This window comes from Papio anubis, chromosome 7 (assembly GCF_008728515.1).
Source record: "Papio anubis isolate 15944 chromosome 7, Panubis1.0, whole genome shotgun sequence".
Lineage (NCBI taxonomy): Eukaryota > Metazoa > Chordata > Mammalia > Primates > Cercopithecidae > Papio > Papio anubis.
In genome coordinates, this window is record NC_044982.1 from 137,743,615 (window position 1) to 137,764,006 (window position 20,392).

General features: G+C 36.6%; 2 protein-coding genes and 1 pseudogene across 8 annotated transcripts in view; 2 read left to right on the forward strand and 1 right to left on the reverse strand.

Moving 5' to 3' along the window:
* Positions 1 to 20,392, forward strand: part of LOC116275848 (protein FAM227B) — a 290,793-nt gene that overhangs the window by 231,134 nt on the left and 39,267 nt on the right. For 4 of the 6 annotated variants that reach the window (XM_031668708.1, XM_031668709.1, XM_031668710.1 and 1 more), the window contains 2 exons: positions 7,300 to 7,397; positions 11,345 to 11,505. In XM_031668708.1, coding sequence (XP_031524568.1) covers positions 7,300 to 7,397; positions 11,345 to 11,505 — 259 coding nt within the window. Of the gene's footprint in view, positions 1 to 7,299; positions 7,398 to 7,663; positions 8,596 to 8,631; positions 9,277 to 11,344; positions 11,506 to 20,392 lie in introns of those variants that run through there. The other 2 variants (XM_031668712.1, XM_031668713.1) reach the window with 2 other exon arrangements.
* Positions 1 to 20,392, reverse strand: part of GALK2 (galactokinase 2) — a 244,345-nt gene that overhangs the window by 12,134 nt on the left and 211,819 nt on the right. The gene's annotated exons all lie outside the window — the stretch shown is intronic.
* Positions 12,268 to 14,040, forward strand: LOC108586626 (annotated as a pseudogene). The gene has a single exon (XR_002523054.2). The product of XR_002523054.2 is annotated as a signal peptide peptidase-like 2A pseudogene (transcript).

The window sequence follows — 20,392 nt, forward strand, 5'->3', positions numbered from 1 at the left end:
ACATAGGCCAATGGCACAGAATAGAGAACCCAGAAACAAATTCACACAGCTGCAGTAAACTCATTTTCAACAAAGGTGCCAAGAACATATATTGGGGAAAAGACCATCTCTTCAATAAATGGTGCTGGAAAAACTGGATATCCCTATGCAGAAGAATGAAACTTGATCCCTATCTCTCACCATATGCAAAAATCAAATTACAATGAATTTAGTACTTAAATCTAAGACCTCAAACTATGAAACTACTGCAGGAAACTATTGAAGAAAACCTCAAGGACATAGGTCCAGGCAAAAATTTTTTGAGCAATACGCCCACAAACACAGGCAACTACAGCAAAATGGACAAATGAGATTACATTAAGCAAAAGAAGGAGAAGAAGGAGGAGGAGGAGGAAGAGGAGGAGGAGGAGAAAAGCTTCTGCACAGCAAAGGAAACAATCAACAAAGGGAAAAGACACAGAGAATATTTGCAAAACTATCCTGACAGGGAATTAATAATCAAAATATATAAGAAGCTCAAACAACTGTATAGGAAAAAATCTAATAACCTGATCAAAAAGTTACAAAAGAATTGAATAGACTTTTCTCAAAAGAAAACATACAGATGGCAAAACAAAAAGTGCTCAACCTTCTTGATTATCAGAGAAATGCAAAGCAAGACTATAATGAGGTATCACCCCAATTAAAATGGCTTATCTTCAAAAGACAGGCTATAACAAAGCTGGCAGATGGAGAAAAGGGATGTGGAAAAAAGGGAACCCTTATATACTGTTGGTGGGAATGTAAATTAGTACAACCACTATACAGAATAGTTTGGAGGTTCCTCAAAAAGCTAAAAATAGAGCTACTATATAAACCAGCAACTTCATTGCTGAGTATATATACCCAAAAGAAGGGAGATCAGTATATTGAGGAGATATCTGCACTCCCATGTTTGTTGCAACACTGTTCACAATAGCCAAGATTAGGAACCAACCTAAGTGTCCATCAACAGATGAATGGATAAAGAAAATATGGTACGTATACACAACGGAGTACTACTCAGCCACAAAAAAGAATGAGGCTTTGTCACTTGCAACAACATGGATGGAACTGGAGATCATTATGATAAGTGAAATAACATAGGCACAGAAAGACAAACATTACATGTTCTCACTTATTTGTGGGATCGAAAAATCAAAACGATTGAACTTGTGGAGATAAAGAATAGAAGAATGGTTAACAGGCTGGGAAGTGTATTGGAGGTCTGTGTGGAGGTAGGCATGATTAATGGGTACAAAAAGAAATAGAAAGAATAAATAAGACCTAGTATTTGATAGCACAACAGGAGGACTATAGTCAATAATTTAATTGTTCATTTTAAAATAAAACCAAAACAGTGTTACTGGATTGTTTATAACACAAAGGATAACTGTTTGAGGGGATGGATATCCAATCTTTTATGATGTGATTATTATACATTACATGTCTGTACCAAAATATCTCATGTACTCCATAAATATGTACACCTAATATGTACCTGTAAAAATTAAAAATTGAAAAAGTTTGTTTAAATGTGATTTACCACTGAAAGAGATTTAAAAAAAAAAAGTATGACCATCTCAGTAGACAGGAATAAAAGCTTTTCATGAAATCCAACATCCATGATAAAAAATCTCAACAAACTAGACATCAAACGAATATTCCTCAAAGGAATAAGTATCATTCCTAGCAGAACCATAGTCAACAAGCATATTGAATAAGCAAAAGCTGGAAGTATTCCCATTGAGAACTGGACAAAGACAAGGATGCCCACTCTTCTCTCTCCTATGCAACAAAGTACTGGAAGTCCTAGCCAGAGCAATCAGGCAAGAGAAAGAACTAAAAGGCATCCAAATAGGGAAATAACTCAAATTATTTCTCTTCGTTGGTGATATGATTCTGTAACTAGAAACCCCTAAAGACGCCAGGCGCGGTGGCTCACGCCTGTAATCCTGACACTTTGGGAGGCCGAGGTGGGCAGATCACAAGGTCAGGAGATCGAGACCATCCTGGCTAACATGGTGAAACCCCATCTCTACTAAAAATACAAAAAATTAGCCAGGCATGGTGGCATGTGCCTGTGGTCCCAGCTGCTCGGGAGACTGAGGCAGGAGAATCGCTTGAACCCAGAAAGCAGAGGTTGCAGGGAGCCGAGATCCCTCCAGGGCACTTCAGCTTGGGCAAAGAGCGAGATTCCATCTCAAAAAAAAAGAAAAAGAGGCTGGCGGATCAGGAGGTCAGGAGATGGAGACCATCCCGGCTAACAGGGTGAAACCCCGTCTCTACTAAAAATACAAAAAATTAGCCGGACGTGGTGCTGGGCGCCTGTAGTCCCCGCTACTCGTGAGGCTGAGGCAGGAGAATGGTGTGAACCCGGGAATCTCAGTGAGCTGAGATCTGAGATCGCGCCACTGCACTCCAGCCTGGGCGACAGAGCGAGACTCTGTCTCCAAAAAAAAAAAAAAAAAAAAGAAAAAAAGAAAAAAGAAAACCCTAAAGACTCTGCCAAAAGGCTCATGAAACTGATAAACGACTTCAGCAAAGTTTCAGGATACAGAATCAATGTACAAAAGTCAGTGACATTTCTATATACCAGTAACATTCAAGCTGAGAACCAAATCAAGAATGCAATCTCATTTACAATAGTCACATACAAAAAAATAAAATACCTAGGAATACATCTAACCAAAGAGGTGCAAGATCTCTAGAAAGAAAACTACAAAACACTGTGGAAAGAAATCGTATGTTACACAAACAAGGGGAAAAACATCCCATGCTCATGTATTGGAAGAATCGATAATGTTAAAATGGCCATACTTCCCAAAGCAATTTACAGATAAAACACTACTCCTATCAAATTACCAGTGTTATTCCTATCAAATTACCAGTGTTATTTTTTTATGTCATATATGTTGTCTTTCATACTATTTGTCTAATGATTCTAGTTTTTCTGTAATCATTTAGCTTTTATTGGCAGTTTTAATTATTCTTTCCCACACTGAAGCACAGAATGTGCTGAGCATATCAAATATGTAAACACCCCATGAATGCTATTGCTAATAATTTAGATTTTGCTCATTAAATGAGATCAAAAGAAATAATAGAGAACAGTCCTACTGTGAAGAGTAGCATATGAAACCACAAGGATTGCAGACAAGTTTAAAAGAAAAATGTGGTACATGATAGAAATTATCCAGGAAAAAAAAAGTTAAATATTTGCCTTTCACACAAAGTATTGCAAATTTTCCTGGCCTTCTCTTTAAGGAGAAATTTTTAGATATGGAACTGTGGAAACATGGTTTCAACGAGGAACACATCAATAATAAGTTCAGACAATCACTAATACAAAAGAGGAACACATCAATAATAAGTTCAAACAATCACTAATACAAAGATGGTTAAGAATTTTTATGACAGTACCAGTCAAGACTGTCAAGATTTGGTTATAAAATAAAGATAGTCTCAATTCCTTCTAATTTTATTATTCTCAATAAGCAGAGTTTGTACTCCACATACAATTAAATTAGTCTCAATTGTAAATCATTCTAAAAATTCTTGTGTAGATAAATGTACATATCATGGGAAAAGTAATTTATCAGATGGTGTGCTCTAAGATTTGCCTCTGAACCCAGTTAGTGGTGGATTTTTAAAATATGTTTTTCATTCTACAGGAAAGATTTTTAAATGGGTCAATAAGTTTCTTCACCAGCACCTTTGATCAAATCTTAAGCTTAAAAGCTACTCTTTTATAAAACATATGTAATGTTTGGCTCCACAGAGCCTTAGTTCATAAATACATCAGTTTCTTATTCAGATACTTTTCACTTTGGTTCTTATAAAAAAGCAATAGAAATACTTTAAAAACTAATAACTTGTGTCTTGCATCTATAACTTGCCTGAGCAGTGATTTGGTCCTTAGAGATACAAATATAATTCATAGTAAGAAATAATGGGTAAAAGTAACTCCCAAAAATGCCAAAATAAAGCAATAATAAGATGGCACTTTCCCTGGGAACCAAATGTGATATGAATGACTAATTTATTATAACGTAAAAATCTTCACGTCCTTGGATATACTAAATTTGATGCAAAGTTAGTGAAACATAAGGATGCTAGTGATCTACATATGCATACACTTCATAGTTAACAAAGTATATATATAAACACTCAGACTGTATAATCTCTCTGTGAAGTTATTTACAATTATGTATATTATGTTAACATAACATTACTAGGAGAAGCAATTCTAATGTAGAGCATTGTGAAGGTCCTTAATCTTTCAGTTTGCCAATTTGAACCATGAATTTCACACAGAGAGGTGGGAGGATGGATCTGTAAGTAGGTACGTAGAGAGGTATAACTCATTTGAGGTTTAATATCTATACAAACCAGTGAGTGGGCCTGCAGATGATCAGATTGAAAGGACTTGGAAATATGCATATAAAGATCTGAAACAGGCAGAGAAGTGTGATCAGAAAATACACACAATAAGACATTAAGAATATACTCATGAGACCAGGCATGGTGGCTCACACCTGTAATCCCAGCACTTTGGGAAGCCAAGGTAGGAGGATCATTTGAGGTCAGGAGTTCAAGAACAGCCTGACCAACATGGTCAACCCAGTTTCTACCAAAAATAGTAAAAATCAGTTGGCCATAGTGGTGAACGCCTGTAATCTCAGTACTCAGGAGGCTGAGGCAGGAGAATCGCTTAAACCTGGGAGGCGGAGCCTAGATCGCCACTGCACTCCAGCCTGGGCAACAGAGCCAGACTAGGTCTCAAAAACTCATGAGTATGCAATACTTTATTTGAAATACTCATCATTTTCCTATATTATTGGACAAAATTGCATTAGCATTTTATTTTTTATTTGCTCAGATTACATACATTTTGCCTAATGGATACCTATATTTTCTCTTTATTTCTCCTGGCATTTCTTTTCTACCCCTCTCTCCAAGGTACATTCCAACTCTTGAGCTCCTAAAAATTATTATTACTGTGCTATTTTGGTGCATTCTATAGTTCTTCTTATTTATGAGGGTTATTGGATTCCTTCCTAGACTTCGTTAGAACAACTAAAAATCTTGGAAATTCTGACCATTTACAGGATTTAAAAGTCAACTGTAAAATTATATCAGGCTTGGGTCTCAGGTATTCTCTTTGTAAAATGACTCGGAAAGATCTGATCTTGAAGTATTCTAGCCTCAAAAATTCTTGCTTTGATACCAACTATCTATAAAGTAGAGCTTTTATCTGGTGTATTTGGTTAATGCAAAAACAGTTACCCAAATCAGGAATCATGGAAAATGATACTTGTATCTCTTACCATTTTAACTTAAAACAAATTAAATATTGCATCATTTGTCTGTCTTTTAATGCAGGTGTAAGGCCTTTTCTTGAATTATCTTGCATTTCAATACCAGATTAAAAGTCTCTTTCTGAGAGTAGTTCTGATTTTAATTACATATATTCTAAAGTATATCTATCAGCAATACTTTTTCTGTTTCTATAGTCAATTATTGTATTAATATTTGTGGCCTACACTTGACCTTTCTTTAATTTTTCCAAGATATGTGAGTTATTTGCATTTCAGAAAGACTATTAGAATAAAAACTGCAAAAGTGGATAGCAATAACCATACTTACTTACATGTCTCCCTTTTAGAGGGGATAACACCTCAAAAATAAATAGGGGATAATTATGGAAATGAAACTTTCCCAATGCAAGTGGAGGAAGACTGGAACATTTTTTCACGAGTGAAATTTCTGGAGACTTAGTAAGAACAGTTAAGACATATTTTATCATAGTTTTATCAGATAGAGTCATTTTTGGATTTTCAGGTAATATTCCCAAGCTTTCAGAGATGCTGAGAACAGAAGAGGCACTAAAACTATAATTAGGGGGAATATTAACATTTTTCCCTAAAACTAATCAATGGGTTAGAGGAAAAAAAGCTAATAAATACAGGCATTTTAATGTTATTGATTAGTCATCATATCTAGATGAATTTCTTTGCAATTTTTGACTCTTTTTGTGCTTAAATTGCTTTGCTTTACTATTTTGCCATTGCCAGTACTCTCAGCTTAGATATTTTACCTCATATTAATGTATACTACTATCTGTTAAACAGCAATTCCACAATTAAGCTCAGGTGATCTGAAAAGTAAACTTTTTATTGTGTGTACAGTGAACACGAAAGAGAGGTTCTTTTTTTTAAAATTATATTGGTTCATAGAAGACTAGAAATAAAGCAATATCATATATATTAAGTATTATATATATACTTAAGAATTTTCAAAATTGAGCAAGTTTTGAAGAAAAAAATACGGTTTATTACTTTTCTTGCCCATTTTAATTCTAAATCTAATATTTTTTCTACTCAAAATGTTTAAATGTAAGTTCCTTGCTAACCAATTTTTTTAATCCCTGGTGGACATAAATGCTTACCTGCCTTTCATATTTCAAGCTAATGCCTAATATTTCCTAATGTCTAATGTCAAAAATCAACCAAGTAACTTTCTTTAACTCTTAAGAGGTTTGTCATCAACATTATAATCACTAGATCCGATTAGTCTACCCAGTAACTGATAATCAGTGCCAGAGTCTAGAACAAACCTCTCAGATCACCTTTTTTCTCTGATGTTAAGATACACTTAATACCTAGCTTGTGCTTTTAGGCTGATTGACATGCCTGATTAAATCACATGGTTCTCTTTTCCTTTAAGAAGTGGCACGATTCTCTCTGTACCCTCATGCATATTCATGCAGGTTGAAAGGAAAGGTCACCAAGTCTCTTCTTATCTGGGTGTATTGTCAGAATATAGAAAAACAGGACTCTGACAAGCAGAGGCTCAAGTTGTTTATTGCATTTAATTAGAGGGTCATCGCTCTGGACTTAGAAGCAAAAGACCTAGATTTGTGTCCTCTCCTTCTACTACTTAGTAAATAGTAGCTTAAACAAGTCATAGAACTTGTACTTTAGTCTTCTCAACTGTAAATTACGGAAAATGTTTCTTAGCTCACTGAATGGTTTGCGAGGATGACATAATGTAAATAGATGAATTTTATAAATTCTAAAGCCCTATCGAGTAAAAATACGAAATGCAACATTTATTTCCTCTTTGGGACAAGTTATAACAATGTCTTTACACTCTTTATCCATGTTTGCCCTTCTCCGTGTTCAGGGTGCATCGTTAAAAGGCGAAAGAGGTATCATGCTTTTTCTGTGAAGGAAAAAAATACCAGAATTTTTAAAAGTATTTTATTTTCTGTTTTAGCTATCGACTTCAATATTATAAAGATTCTAAACAACCCAAGAGCATATGTGTTGCCCATATCCAAGGAAGAATCAGGATTATCAAGACTAGCAACAAAGGTTTGGAGTATAATAATTATGAAAAAATTTCTTATTTGTTTAATTTGCAATTTGTGCTGTACACAGGCAATGCTGGTTATTACATTCTTAACATATATTTTGGAAAAGAATTTAATGGTCAAAAGAGATTTGTTTGAAGGTTTAATATTAAAAAGTTTTATTTTCTTCTGAAAATATCCCCATCTCTAATGAAAAATATCATAATATTTATCTTTTTTCCTCACAACATGTCTTGTCACCGTTTCTCCTTTGGTTGACATACAAAGGCTCCATCTGGTGTTTGCACACGAATATGATCTCAATAAGCAGCCAAGCTGCAGGGAAAACTTCAAAGGAGTATCAACAATAGTTGACCTGTCCTTACTTCTTAAGCCATGGTCCTGGAATAATTGACCACATGTAGATACTGTTACTCTTGAGTCTTGAATGCTTAGTTTCTCGACATTCTTGAAGGTGCCTTGCAAGTAGAGATTTCATGGACTCACCACCATGTGTTGCCTTAGCCAAAATTTGATGAGATTATTGACCTGAAATTCTGAATTTGATATCTTAATTTGTTAGACAATTAAGTTTTAAGTTGGTCATAGTTTTTATTGCTAAAATGTTGTCTACATCATCTTATCAAGTCTGATAATTTATTTAAAATTAAAAATTATGCCTATATAAAAACCACTTTCTGAAAGTCAGTATTTATGTTTTTCCCTGTATTTAATAACCCAAGCTTAATAAAATATCTTCCTACTTTATTCTGACCTTCACAGTGAGGCTAAGGATGGTTTGCAGGCACTTCAGATATTAACTGGTGACGTATAGAAGTCAATTTTGAATCAATAACAATGTCACACCATTTCCTTTGGGGCAATATTGCCAGATTTAGAAATCAGGGATAAGTAATAGAAATTATATATCTGATCTTCAGCAAACACCAAAAATGGTCTCTCAAACTTTGTTTAGTAATTAACACATGGGTTTGTAACAGATTAAACAACCTTTTTCAGAGGATGCTGTTAAGAGATAGACATTGGAAATACATCTTTAGTAGTAACAGCACATTGCTGCATTTTTTGCCCTGTCCCATTGTACTAGTCAGCTTGGACTGCCATAACAAAATACCATGGACTGGGTAGCTTAAACAACAGAAATTCATTTCTCATAGTTTTGGAGGATGGGAAATCCAAGATCAAGGAGCCAGCCAATTTGGTTTTCTGGTGAAGCCTCTCTTTCTGTCTTGCAGACGGCCTCTTCCTTGTTGTGTCCTCATATGGCAGAGAGAATGAGCTCTGGTATCTTCTTCTTCTTATAAGGACTCCAATCCCATCATTGACAACCTCATCTAAACCTAATTATGAAGAGCTCTGAAATAATACTGCTTGAGCAATGGCCAAACTATTTATAAGTATTTCTTCTGGAAGGAAAAGACTCTGAAGGCCACAAGAACTGTTTTCAAATATGTAGAGAGCTACTGTAGGAAAGCAGAATTAGAGTTTTTCTGTGTGGCTCCAAAAAAAGTATAACTTTTGCCAATAAATAAGCAAAAGATATAGGGATATAGATTTCAGCTCAACATGAAAAATTTTCCAGACACCAAAGTTGTCGAAATGCTAAGTGGGTGTCTGTGGGTTTCCAGTCCCTGAAAGTAACATTGGGTATGAGCATTGGCAGAACACATATTCAAGCCTCAAAAATCAGTGTTTAGCTTTCTATTCATTGTAGCAATTATCCTTCAATAAATTAACCGCGAAATTAGGCACCCAAATCACCCCTTGGACTTTCTATTTCATCCTTTATGATCATTCTTAAGTTTATGGAGTTGCTTGATTCTTTGATTTTAGGGCTAGGTTGACTTGACAATAAAAGTCTTGCTTCATGGAATCTTAAAGTGCTCTGACAAATTTCTGCTATTATCTTTCGTGGGATGAATGGAAACATTAGGATTTCTGTTCATTGGCTTGGCTATTTGGAGTGTCTCTAGCAAGAGGTTTTTGGTCAACTTGCAGCATTCTGCTTTAAAAACCAGAACACCAGGCCAGGTGCGGTGGCTCACGCCTGTAATCTCAGCACTTCAGGAGGCCCAGGCAGGTGGATTACGAGGTCAGGAGACGGAGACCATCCTGACTAACACGGTGAAAACCCATCTCAACTAAAAATACAAAAAAAATTAGCCAGGCGTGGTGGCGGGCACCTGTAGTACCAGCTACTCGGGAGGCTGAGGCAGAAGAATGGCATGAACCTGGAGGCAGAGCTTGCAGTTAGCCAAGATCGCGCCACTGCACTCCAGCCTGGGTGACAGAGCAAGACTCCATCGAAAAAAAAAAAACAACCACCAGATTTGCATTTAATACCTATTTGCCTCTTACCTGGCTGAACTACTCTTAAAAACCATGAATTCTTATAGAGGAAAATTTCCTCTTATAGAGGAAAAAGGGCTGTAAACTGTGATTTTCTTAACTTAATAACTGATAACTCACTTTGGGATGCCGAGACGGGCGGATCACGAGGTCAGGAGATCGAGACCATCCTGGCTAACAAGGTGAAACCCTGTCTCTACTAAAAAATACAAAAAAACTAGCCGGGCGAGGTGGCGGGCGCCTGTAGTCCCAGCTACTCGGGAGGCTGAGGCAGGAGAATGGCCTGAACCTGGGAGGCGGAGCTTGCAGTGAGCTGAGATCAGGCCACTGCACTCCAGCCTGGGCGACAGAGCGAGACTCGGTCTCAAAAAAAAAAAAAAAACAAAAAACTGATAACTGCAGAAAAATAACAGAAATGTCTATTTCTAGAATTTTAGTAAGATAGAATGTTTATCTTATAGTACCCAAGAAAGAAACAGGAAGGGCATTGCAAAACATCTATCTAGACAGGAAAACTTTTTAAAAATCTAAACTGAGCTTGGGCTAGTTTTACATACATTTTGAAAATCGAGCTATATATAACCCATTGTGAATCATGGGAGCTTAAAATGAAGGAGTGATTTACATCAGAGAAAACATGTCTGATACTGACATTAACTTTTTCCTGGCAAAGAATTGCTATTGATTATGATAGTCCCATTATTTGAAATGATTCTGTAGCTGCTAGGAATTCTGAAACATATTTTTTGCAAAAACCTATAGAATAAAAAAGTGACCATAAGCAAAAGAAATTCAAGAGAACTGTATGTATCAATAAAAGCAAATGAAAACAAAATTTTATTTCCCCACAGGAAGTGTAATCAATAAAAAATATCTCATAATGGTATTACAAAGATTGAGGAAAACTTAAAATATTAGTAGTTGCCATACTGACATTTCTCCTATAAGAAGGGAATAATAGAATCTTGGAGTAATTATATTTATGGTTGTATTCTTGACATAGGATTTTTAGTCAACAGGGTTTTTTTTTTTTTTTCCATCAGTACCTTGATGCTATCCTACTGCCTTCTGGTCTGTTTTGTTATGATAAGAAGTTAGTTATTAATCTTATTAAAGTTCCCCTATGTATGAGTTGCTTTCTCTTGCTGCTTTTGAGATTTTTCTCCTTGTCTTTATTTTTTAAAACTTTGTCTAGGATGTGCTAGGTGTAAATTTATTCTACTTAGAGATTGCTGAACTTCTTGGATGGGTTTTTCATAAATTTTGAAAATTTAGACCATTATTTCTTCAGATATTTTTCCTATGCCTTTTCCTGACTTTGTTCATTTTCTTCATTTTTTTTTTCTGTTCTTAAGACTGAATAATGTCTATTGCCTATATACAAGCCTGATAAATCAAAAGGGTAGAAGAGCCTTACTGAGTATACTTATAGACTCTTACTTTGGTAAATTCCTCTAATTAAGAAGATGCTTTCTGGAATTTCCTTTATTTTAATATATCAAATTGTAACTTTATGCTAAATATGAAGTTATATTTTATTCACACTTTTTTAGAAACACAAAAGTAATCATCATCTTGATTCTTTTCTTCCTCTTACAGTCGCACTATAGTAGTACTGGTCCAGAGTTTAATCGTGTTCTCTTCAATTTTGGAGGTCAGAGTCCATTGATTTTATATTATCTTAAGATGCATGAGCTGGCTGGTATTTCCAAAGCACCTAAGAAAACCAAGATTAAACTCACTAAGATATTCCAGGAACCATATCCTTTTTAAAGCTTTGCTTTAATATGATTTGTTTCAAAAATAATACTCAAAACGTTTCACTGAATGTCTCAACTGAGAAAAAAAATTGAATGCATGTTTTATCAATGCTTCTCTTTAGTATTAATATTTACTTATGCTTAAAACTTTTGGCTAAACTATCTTTTTTTTTAGATTTAATGCTATGATTTTGCATGTAAGAAAAGTAAAACAAACATTAACCCAAAGAACTTTTAAAACTGGTATACTTGGTTCTCTGGTAAAAGGCTATCTTTGCAACTTTACTGTTCAGTGACTGGTTTCAAACATTTGTCAGAATTATGAGGCATGGGCTTCTAGCCTTCTCCAAAGAGAGTTTTAGGCATGTTTTAGCTGTGGAATTCTTTGTTCCAATGAAAATTTATCAGAACAATTTTTACACATAAAAAAAATTTATTTTTATGTGTAAAATAAAAATAAGTAAAAATCGGAGCTCTTTGGTTGAAGCAGGGGTAGGGCCCAGAGTTCTGTTTTTTACAGTCCTGTCTATCTTCAGTATAACTTTTCTTGGCCCAGTCCCCATTAAGGACCCAGGTGAACCCCAAAGGAATTAGAACACTAGCCACTAAATTAGAGTGTGGGCTGCAGTGGCGGCCCCTGCAGCAGCGGCGATCCCAGCCTAGCCCGGCCGCCCGCGCCTGTCCGGTCCGGTCCGGTTCGACCACGGAGGCAGCGCAGTGGCGGGACTCCGAACCTACCCCGCCTAGTGAGCCGCGCCGCGCCACCCCACCCGGCACCCACCAGTCCGATGGGGCCGCAGCGGCGGCTGTCCCCTGCCGAGGCCGCCCTGCTCTGGGGCTTCCTGCTCCCCCTGACAGCCACTCAGGAAGCAATCTTGCATGCGTCTGGAAATGGCACATCCAAGGACTACTGCATGCTTTATAACCCCCATTGGTCAGCTCTTCCAAATACCCTAGAAAATGCAACTTACATTAGTTTGAGGAATCTGACTTCCACACCACTATGCAACCTTTCTGATGTTCCTCTTGTTGGCGTAAATTAGAACAAAGCAGTTGTGGTGCAATGGGGAAGCTGACATTTTCTTGAAAACACCGGAATTGAACAGAAAAGAGGTGCTGAAGCAATGTTAGTAGTCAATAACAGTATCCTATTTCCTACCTCAGCTAACAGATCTGAATTTCCTGATGTGAAAATACTGATTGCATTTATAAGCCACAAAGACTTTAAAGATATGAAGCAGACTCTAGGAAATAACATTACTGTGAAAAATGTATTCTCCATCGTGGCCTAACTTTGATTATACTATGGTGGTTATTTTTGTAATTGCTGTGCTCACTGTGGCATTAGGTGGGTACTGGAGTGGACTAGTTGAATTGGAAACTTGAAAGCAGTGACAACTGAAGATAGAGAAATGAGGAAAAAAAAGGAAGAATATCTAACTTTTATCCTCTTACAGTTGTAATATTTGTGGTCATGTGCTGTGTTATGATGGTCTTACTTTATTTCTTCTACAAATGGTTAATTTATGTTATGATAGCAATTTTCTGCATAACATCAGCAATGAGTCTGTACAACTCTCTTGCGGCACTAATTCATAAGACACCATATGGACAATGCACGATTGTGTGTCGTGGCAAAAGCATGAACATGAGACTTATTTTTCTCTCTGGACTATGAATAGCAATAGTTATTGTTTGGGCTGTGTTTTGAAATGAAGACAGGTGGGCTTGGATTTTACAAGATACCTTGGGGATTGCTTTCTGTCTGAATTTAATTAAAACACTGAAGTTGCCCAGCTTCAAGTCATGTGTGATACTTCTAGGCCTCCTCCTCCTCTATGATGTATTTTTTGTTTTCATAACACCATTCATCACAAAGAATGGTGAGAGTAGCATGGTTGAACTTGCAGCTGGACTTTTTGGAAATACTGAAACATTGCCAGTAGTCATCAGAGTACCAAAGCTGATCTGTTTCTCAGTAATGAGTGTGTGCATCATGCCTGTTTCAATATTGGGTTTTGGAGACAGTACAGGCCTGTTGATAGCCTACTGTAGAAGAGTTGATGTTCACACTGGTTCTTCTTATATAGACTATGTTTCCTCTACGGCAGCCTATGCTATTGGCATGATACTTAGATTTGTTGTTCTGGTGCTGATGAAAAAGGGGCAACCTGCTCTCCTCTATTTAGTACCTTGCACGCTTATTACTGCCTCAGTTGTTGCCTGGAAACGTAAGGAAATGAAAAAGTTCTGGAAAGGTAACAGCTATCAGATGATGGACCATTTGGATTATGCAACAAATGATGTCTGGTGAACAGATTGTCCTGTGATAATATTACGTGGAACGCTATAATGTGTCATTGATTTTCTACAAATAGACTTTGACTTTTTAAATTGATTTTTGAATTGACAATCTGAAAGTCTTCAATGATATGTTTGCAAATATATATTTTTATGAGCTGGTACTGACAGTTACATAATGTTAAAGTTGTGCCTTCAAATTAAATAAAAGGATATGGTATGTGTAGTTTCCAAGATGTTTTACATACAGTATATTTTTCTAAAAAGAAAAACAAACAAACAAACAAAAAAACATGCTTTGACCCACCCCTATACTTTTTTACTGAAATGTTTCTTCCAACTGTAATGGTAGATAAAAGTATTACTATCAAAGTGAGTTTCTGAATGGGTTTTACTGTAAAGAATTATGCAAATTTTATCTGCTTTATAGAAATAACTGTTTAAGACCACGCAAGAAGGCGGTTCAACAGTGAAAATTTGGACCTTATATCACTGCAGAGGTTAGAAATGTATAATTTTGGAATAAATATAAGTGCATATTTTTGTAGTATGTTTTTTTAAAACTCCTTTCATAAACTTGAGAACTGAAATTACTTCAGACTGCATGTGTATTATATTAAGAACATTTTTTCAGGTGTAGAGAAACATAATATATAGAACTAGTCACTAAAAGGAGACAGAAACTGAAATCTAGTGGTCTGCTGGCTGTTTTTTTGAAAATGTAGCTTAAATTTCAATACTAACATTCAGTTTCACTTTGGTATTTCTGATCTTTGAAATTTGGTTCTGTTGATGTTAAGCTTTAATTTTTTAAAATTATTTTTCTTAAGAAATTATGTATTAATACATATGACTTATTGTTGAGTACAACATTCCTAACATTATCCCACATTCCCCCACCCCTACCCTTTATATTTTTTTTCTTCCTGATTCCCACCCCTTGCCCCATAGGTAGTGGCTGTTAATCTTGGTGGAGGATGTACAAAGTGTGGTTCAGAGAAAAGAATTGGCAAGAACAGCAAGAGACTTGGTGTTAGTCTCAGTTTAATTACAATACAAGGAAGAGCTGAGCAATTTGCCACAGCTCAAGACACTTGTATCTCAGCCTTCTCATCTGCAAAATTAAGTAGGTTAGACCAGCTAATCACTCTGGTACCTTTCAACTTGAAAAATTTTTTCTCTTCATTCTTTGGTAAATTTCAGATGTGGCTTGAATATTCTCCTGGGAGTCAGAGGTCAAATTATCTTTCCATTTTCTTTTATTTTATCTAAGAAATTCCCAAATGACAAGTGATAACAAAGGCAGCAGGATTTTTCATTTCTCTGTAAATAATGTATAAAATATGTGAACAGATCTATATATTTCATCTAAAGCCAGTTCAACTTATTAAAAAAATAAACTTAATCCTTTTAAAATGGATCAGACCTTTGATATTTGAACTAAATTTTGTATTAGAGTTTTTTTTAATACTTTTTCTTTTTTATTATTATTATTATACTTTAAGTTCTAGGGTACATGTATACATGTGCCATGTTGGTGTGCTGCACCCGTTAACTCGTCATTTACATTAGGTACATCTCCTAATGCTATCCCTCCCTTCTACCCCTCCCCACAATAGGACCTGGTGTGTGATGTTCCCCTTCCTGTGTCCAAGTGATCTCATTGTTCATTTCCCACCTATGAGTGAGAACATGCGGTATTTAGCTTTCTGTTCTTGCAATAGTTTGCTGAGAATGATGGTTTCCAGCTGCATCCATGTCCCCACAAAGGACACGAACTCATCCTTTTTTATGGCTGCATAGTATTTCATGGTGTATATGTGCCACATTTTCTTAATCCAGTCTGTCACTGACGGACATTTGGATTGATTCCAAGTCTTTGCTATTGTGAATAGTGCTGCAATAAACATACATGTGCATGTGTCTTTATAGCAGCATGATTTATAATCCTTTGGGTATATCCCCAGTAATGGGATGGCTGGGTCAAATGGTACTTCTAGTTCTAGATCCTTGAGGAACCGCCACACTGTTTTCCACAATGGTTGAACTAGTTTACAGTCCCACCAACAGTGTAAAAGTGTTCCTATTTGTCCACATCCTCTCCAGCACCCGTTGTTTCCTGATTTTTTTAATGATTGCCATTCTAACTGGTGTAAGATGGTATCTGATAGTGGTTTTGATTTGCATTTCTCTGATGGCCAGTGATGATGAGCATTTTTTCATGTGTCTGTTGGCTGTCTGAATGTCTTCTTTTGAGAAGTGTCTGTTCATATCCTTTGCCCACTTTTTGGTGGGGTTGTTTGTTTTTTTCTTGTAAATTTGATTGAGTTCTTTGTAGGTTCTGGATATTAGCCCTTTGTCAGATGAGTAGATTGCAAAAATTTTCTCCCATTCTGTAGGTTGCCTGTTCACTCTGATGGTAGTTTCTTTTGCTGTGCAGAAGCTCTTTAGTTTAATGAGATCCCATTTGTCAATTTTGGCTTTCGTTGCCATTGTTTTTGGTGTTTTAGACATGAAGTCCTTGCCAATGCCTATGTCCTGAATGGTATTACCTAGGTTTTACCATTGAAAGTTGAAAGGTATCTAAAACCTTTCACACTAGATTACTTTTATTTTTAGCTACTTTTTATTGTGATTAGGCTTTGATTGTGTTTGATTTTTGATGGGCATGAATTTGTCCAACAGCTATACAAGGATTCATCCACCAATTTACTGAGAATGTGGGAAGAGTGTGAGTATGTGTGGGGCGGGGAAGGGAGGAAGTGGAGACCTAAAGTAAGTAACTTAGCGGAGGATTTGATCCCATTCAAATTTGAAAGAAATCACCCTTTAGAAAGTAAAGAGTCTTTCTGAGCTTATAAATTATAATGGCCACTGATAAGAATAAATGTTTCTAGACTTAATGAGCAACATGATAATGATAATGATGCCTCACTTACATCATCACTAGGAGTTTTTCAAAAAATGAATCAGATTCCCCCTATATATTATTATTGGAAATGACAAGAGTCCTGTGACAAATGGGCAGAGCAGGCACCCATCACAGTCACTCTACAGATAAGAAAACCAGAGCACAGAGGTTAGGTGGCTTGCTCAGGTGATTCATGCAGCAGCGCCATCTAATTCCTGAGCCGTGGGTGCTTTCCTGACATCGCGATCCAGGCTAGAATTCTCCCTGAGCATGATATCAGTGGCTGCTGGCAGAGCTAAAAAATATTTCATCCAAGATACTGATAAGCTATTTCCAAAATTTGTGTAGATTTCCTATAATTACCTGTGGAGATTTTGATCACTGAATTTATCTCTATCTCACTCAAATTTTACATTGACGCTATTCAGCATATATAACATTCTTATTAGTTTTCTCTGAACTCACTGCAATTGTATGGTTTTCCTGAAGTGGAGACTCCAGACAACACGTTACAGCAAGTGTACCTACACAGAGTGGGAAAATGAGAGAAAGCAGAGATGTAGATGGAGAAAACTCGTAACAAAAAAGATAGAATAATCCATCATATTTGAGGTAGGCAGACTCTAAGATGGTACTCAATCAATGATCCCCACCTTCTGATATTCATGCATTTATGTAATTCCCTCCATTTGAGTGAGAGTTGAATCTATGACTTGCTTCTAATAAAGAGATTATAATAAACATAATGGGAAGTCTCTTCTGAGATTCGGTTACAAAAAGACTGGTATCACTCCTGCTTACTCTTCCTTGCTCACTCTCTGAGAGCTCTCTGGGAGAAGCCAGCAGCCATGTTGTGAGCTGAAGGAAGCCCAGATGGTAAGGAAGTAAGGATGGCCTTCAGTCAACAGCCAGTGAGAGACTGAGACCTTTAGTCTAACAGTGCATGACAAAAAACATCTTGCCAGTAACTGTGTGAGTGAACTTGGAAGCAGATCTTCCCTCAGTTGAGCCTTGAGATGACTGCATCCCCTGCCCACAACTTGATTGCAACCTGCAAGAGACCCTGAGCCAGAAGCATCCAGCTAAGCCAGGCCAAGATTCCTGGTCTATGAAAGTAATAATAAATGTTTGCTGTTGAAAACTGCTAAATGTGGGGGTAATTTGTTATACATGAATAGAAAACTAATACATTGTATGAACAAACTCTGACTTAGATAACTGTCATTAAGATTTCTATAGCCTCAATTACTTAATCACATTCTAGCGTAACCATTTGTCTGCCTGTATTTCTCACCCCATAGAAAACAAAGACTAATTTGTATCCCTGACACCTGAGAAAAGTATCTAGTACACAATAAGTATTAAATAAATGTATGATGTATAGGGTTGCATGACTTTATATAAAGATAAGATCAAATTTTGTATTTTTCAATGAAACATGACACATAGCTAAAATGAAGAAAACTAGAGGACAGAGATAGAGATAATCTTTGAAGTTATTATTATCAAACTGATGTTTAAAAAAAAATCAAATAATTGCGTACCAGGCACTGTTCTAAGTACATTTACTAATCCATTTAATTCTCATTTAAACTTCTGAGATAGACACTATTATTGTCTCTATTTTACTGATAAGAAAACTAAGCACAGAAATTTAGGTAACTTGCCTGAAGATACTAGAATAAATGATAGCACTTGGAATCTCTCATTAGCAGACTAGTTTCAGATCTGATGCACTAACAACCTCTGGTACTTAATTGTTTACCATAGAGCAGAGGTCCCCAACCCCTGATACTGGTTCGTGGCCTGTTAGGAACCAGGCTGTACAGCAGGAAGTGAGTGGCAGGTGAGCAAGCGAAGCTTCACCTGTATTTACAGTCACCCTCCATTGCTTGCATTACCTCCTGAGCTCTGCCTCTTGTCAGAGCATTGGCAGTGTTTGATTCTCATAGGAGCACAAACCCTACTGTGAACTGCACATGCAAGGGATCTAGGGTTGCACACTCCTTTTGAGAATCTAATGCTGGATGATCTATCACTGTCTCCCGTCACTCCCAGATATGACCATCTAGTGCAGGAAAACAAGCTCAGGGCTCTTACTGATTCTACATTATGGTGATGTGTATAATAGTTTCATTATATATTACAATGTAATAATAGAAATAAAGTGCACAATAAATATAATGTGCTTTAATCATTCTGAAACCATCCCCCTCACACCTGGTCCCCTGAAAAATTGTCTTCCATGAAACTGGTCCTTGGTGCCCAAAAGGTTGGGGGCCGCTACCATAAGGGACTTTAGCTCCAGAAAATAAAGGCATATTATCGGCTTTTAAAGATAATCACAATTATGGCTTGGGGGAAGGGTGATAAGAGTCAGAGAAGTCAACAGAAGACAAAAAAGAAGGGATGCTAGAATAATGTCCCTCATATTTAAGGATACACAGTTAGTTGAAATTTCTACCATTGTTGCTGTGTTAAATCACTTTAGCACTTTTCCCTCCAGACCTTTAAGGTTACATAACCAGGCAAATTCTATTTTAGAATCTTTCTATTTTAACAAGATATGTTTAAACTTACTTAAACAAACTCAAACACAAAATAATATCATATTTGGTCATAACAAAGTCTTTAAATTAGAATCTGTGGAACAGACATATTTAAGAATAAATTTAACCAATCCCAAATCTAGCAGAAGATAAGAAATAACCAAAACCAGAGCTGAACTGAAGGAAATTGAGATGTGAGAAATAATACCAAAGATCATGAGTCCAGGATTTTGTTTTTTGAAAGAATACAGATAGACTGCTAGCTAGACTAATAAAGAAAAAAAAGTAGATCCAAATAAACATAATCAGAAATGACAAAGAAGACATTACTACCAACCCCACAGAAATATCAAACAACCTCGAAGACTACTACAAACATCTCTATGCACATAAGCTAGAAACCTACAAGAAATGGATAAATTCCTGGAAGATACAACCTACTGAGATTGAACTAGGAATAAACTGAATCCCTGAACAGACCAATAACAAGTTCTGAAATTGTATCAGTAATAAAAAGTCTACCAACCAGAAAAAGCCCAGGACCAGATGGATTCACAGCTGAATTCCACCAGATGTATAAAGAAGAGCTGGTACCATTCCTACTGAAACTATTCCAAAACATTTAGGAGGAGGGACTCTTTCCTAACTCATTCTGAGGCCAGCATCATCCTAATATCAAAACCTGGCACAGACACAATAAAAAAAGAAAACATCTGGCCAATATGCTTGACGGACATAGATGGAAAAATTCTCAACAAAACACTAGTAAACTGAATCCAGCAGCATGTCAAAAAGCAAATCCACCATGACAAAGTAGGCTTTATCTCTTGGACACAAGGTTCATGCAACATGTGGAAATCAATAAATGTAATTCATCACATGAAACAGGATTAAAAACAAGCCCAGGGGGCGGAGCAAGATGGCCGAATAGGAACAGCTCCAGTCTCCAACTCCCAGCGCCAGCGACACAGAAGACCGGTGATTTCTGCATTTTCAACTGAGGTACTGGGTTCATCTCACTGGGGAGTGCCGCACGATCGGTGCTGGTCAGCTGCTGCAGCCCGACCAGCGAGAGCTGAAGCAGGGCGAGGCATCGCCTCACCTGGGAAGCGCAAGGGGAAAGGGA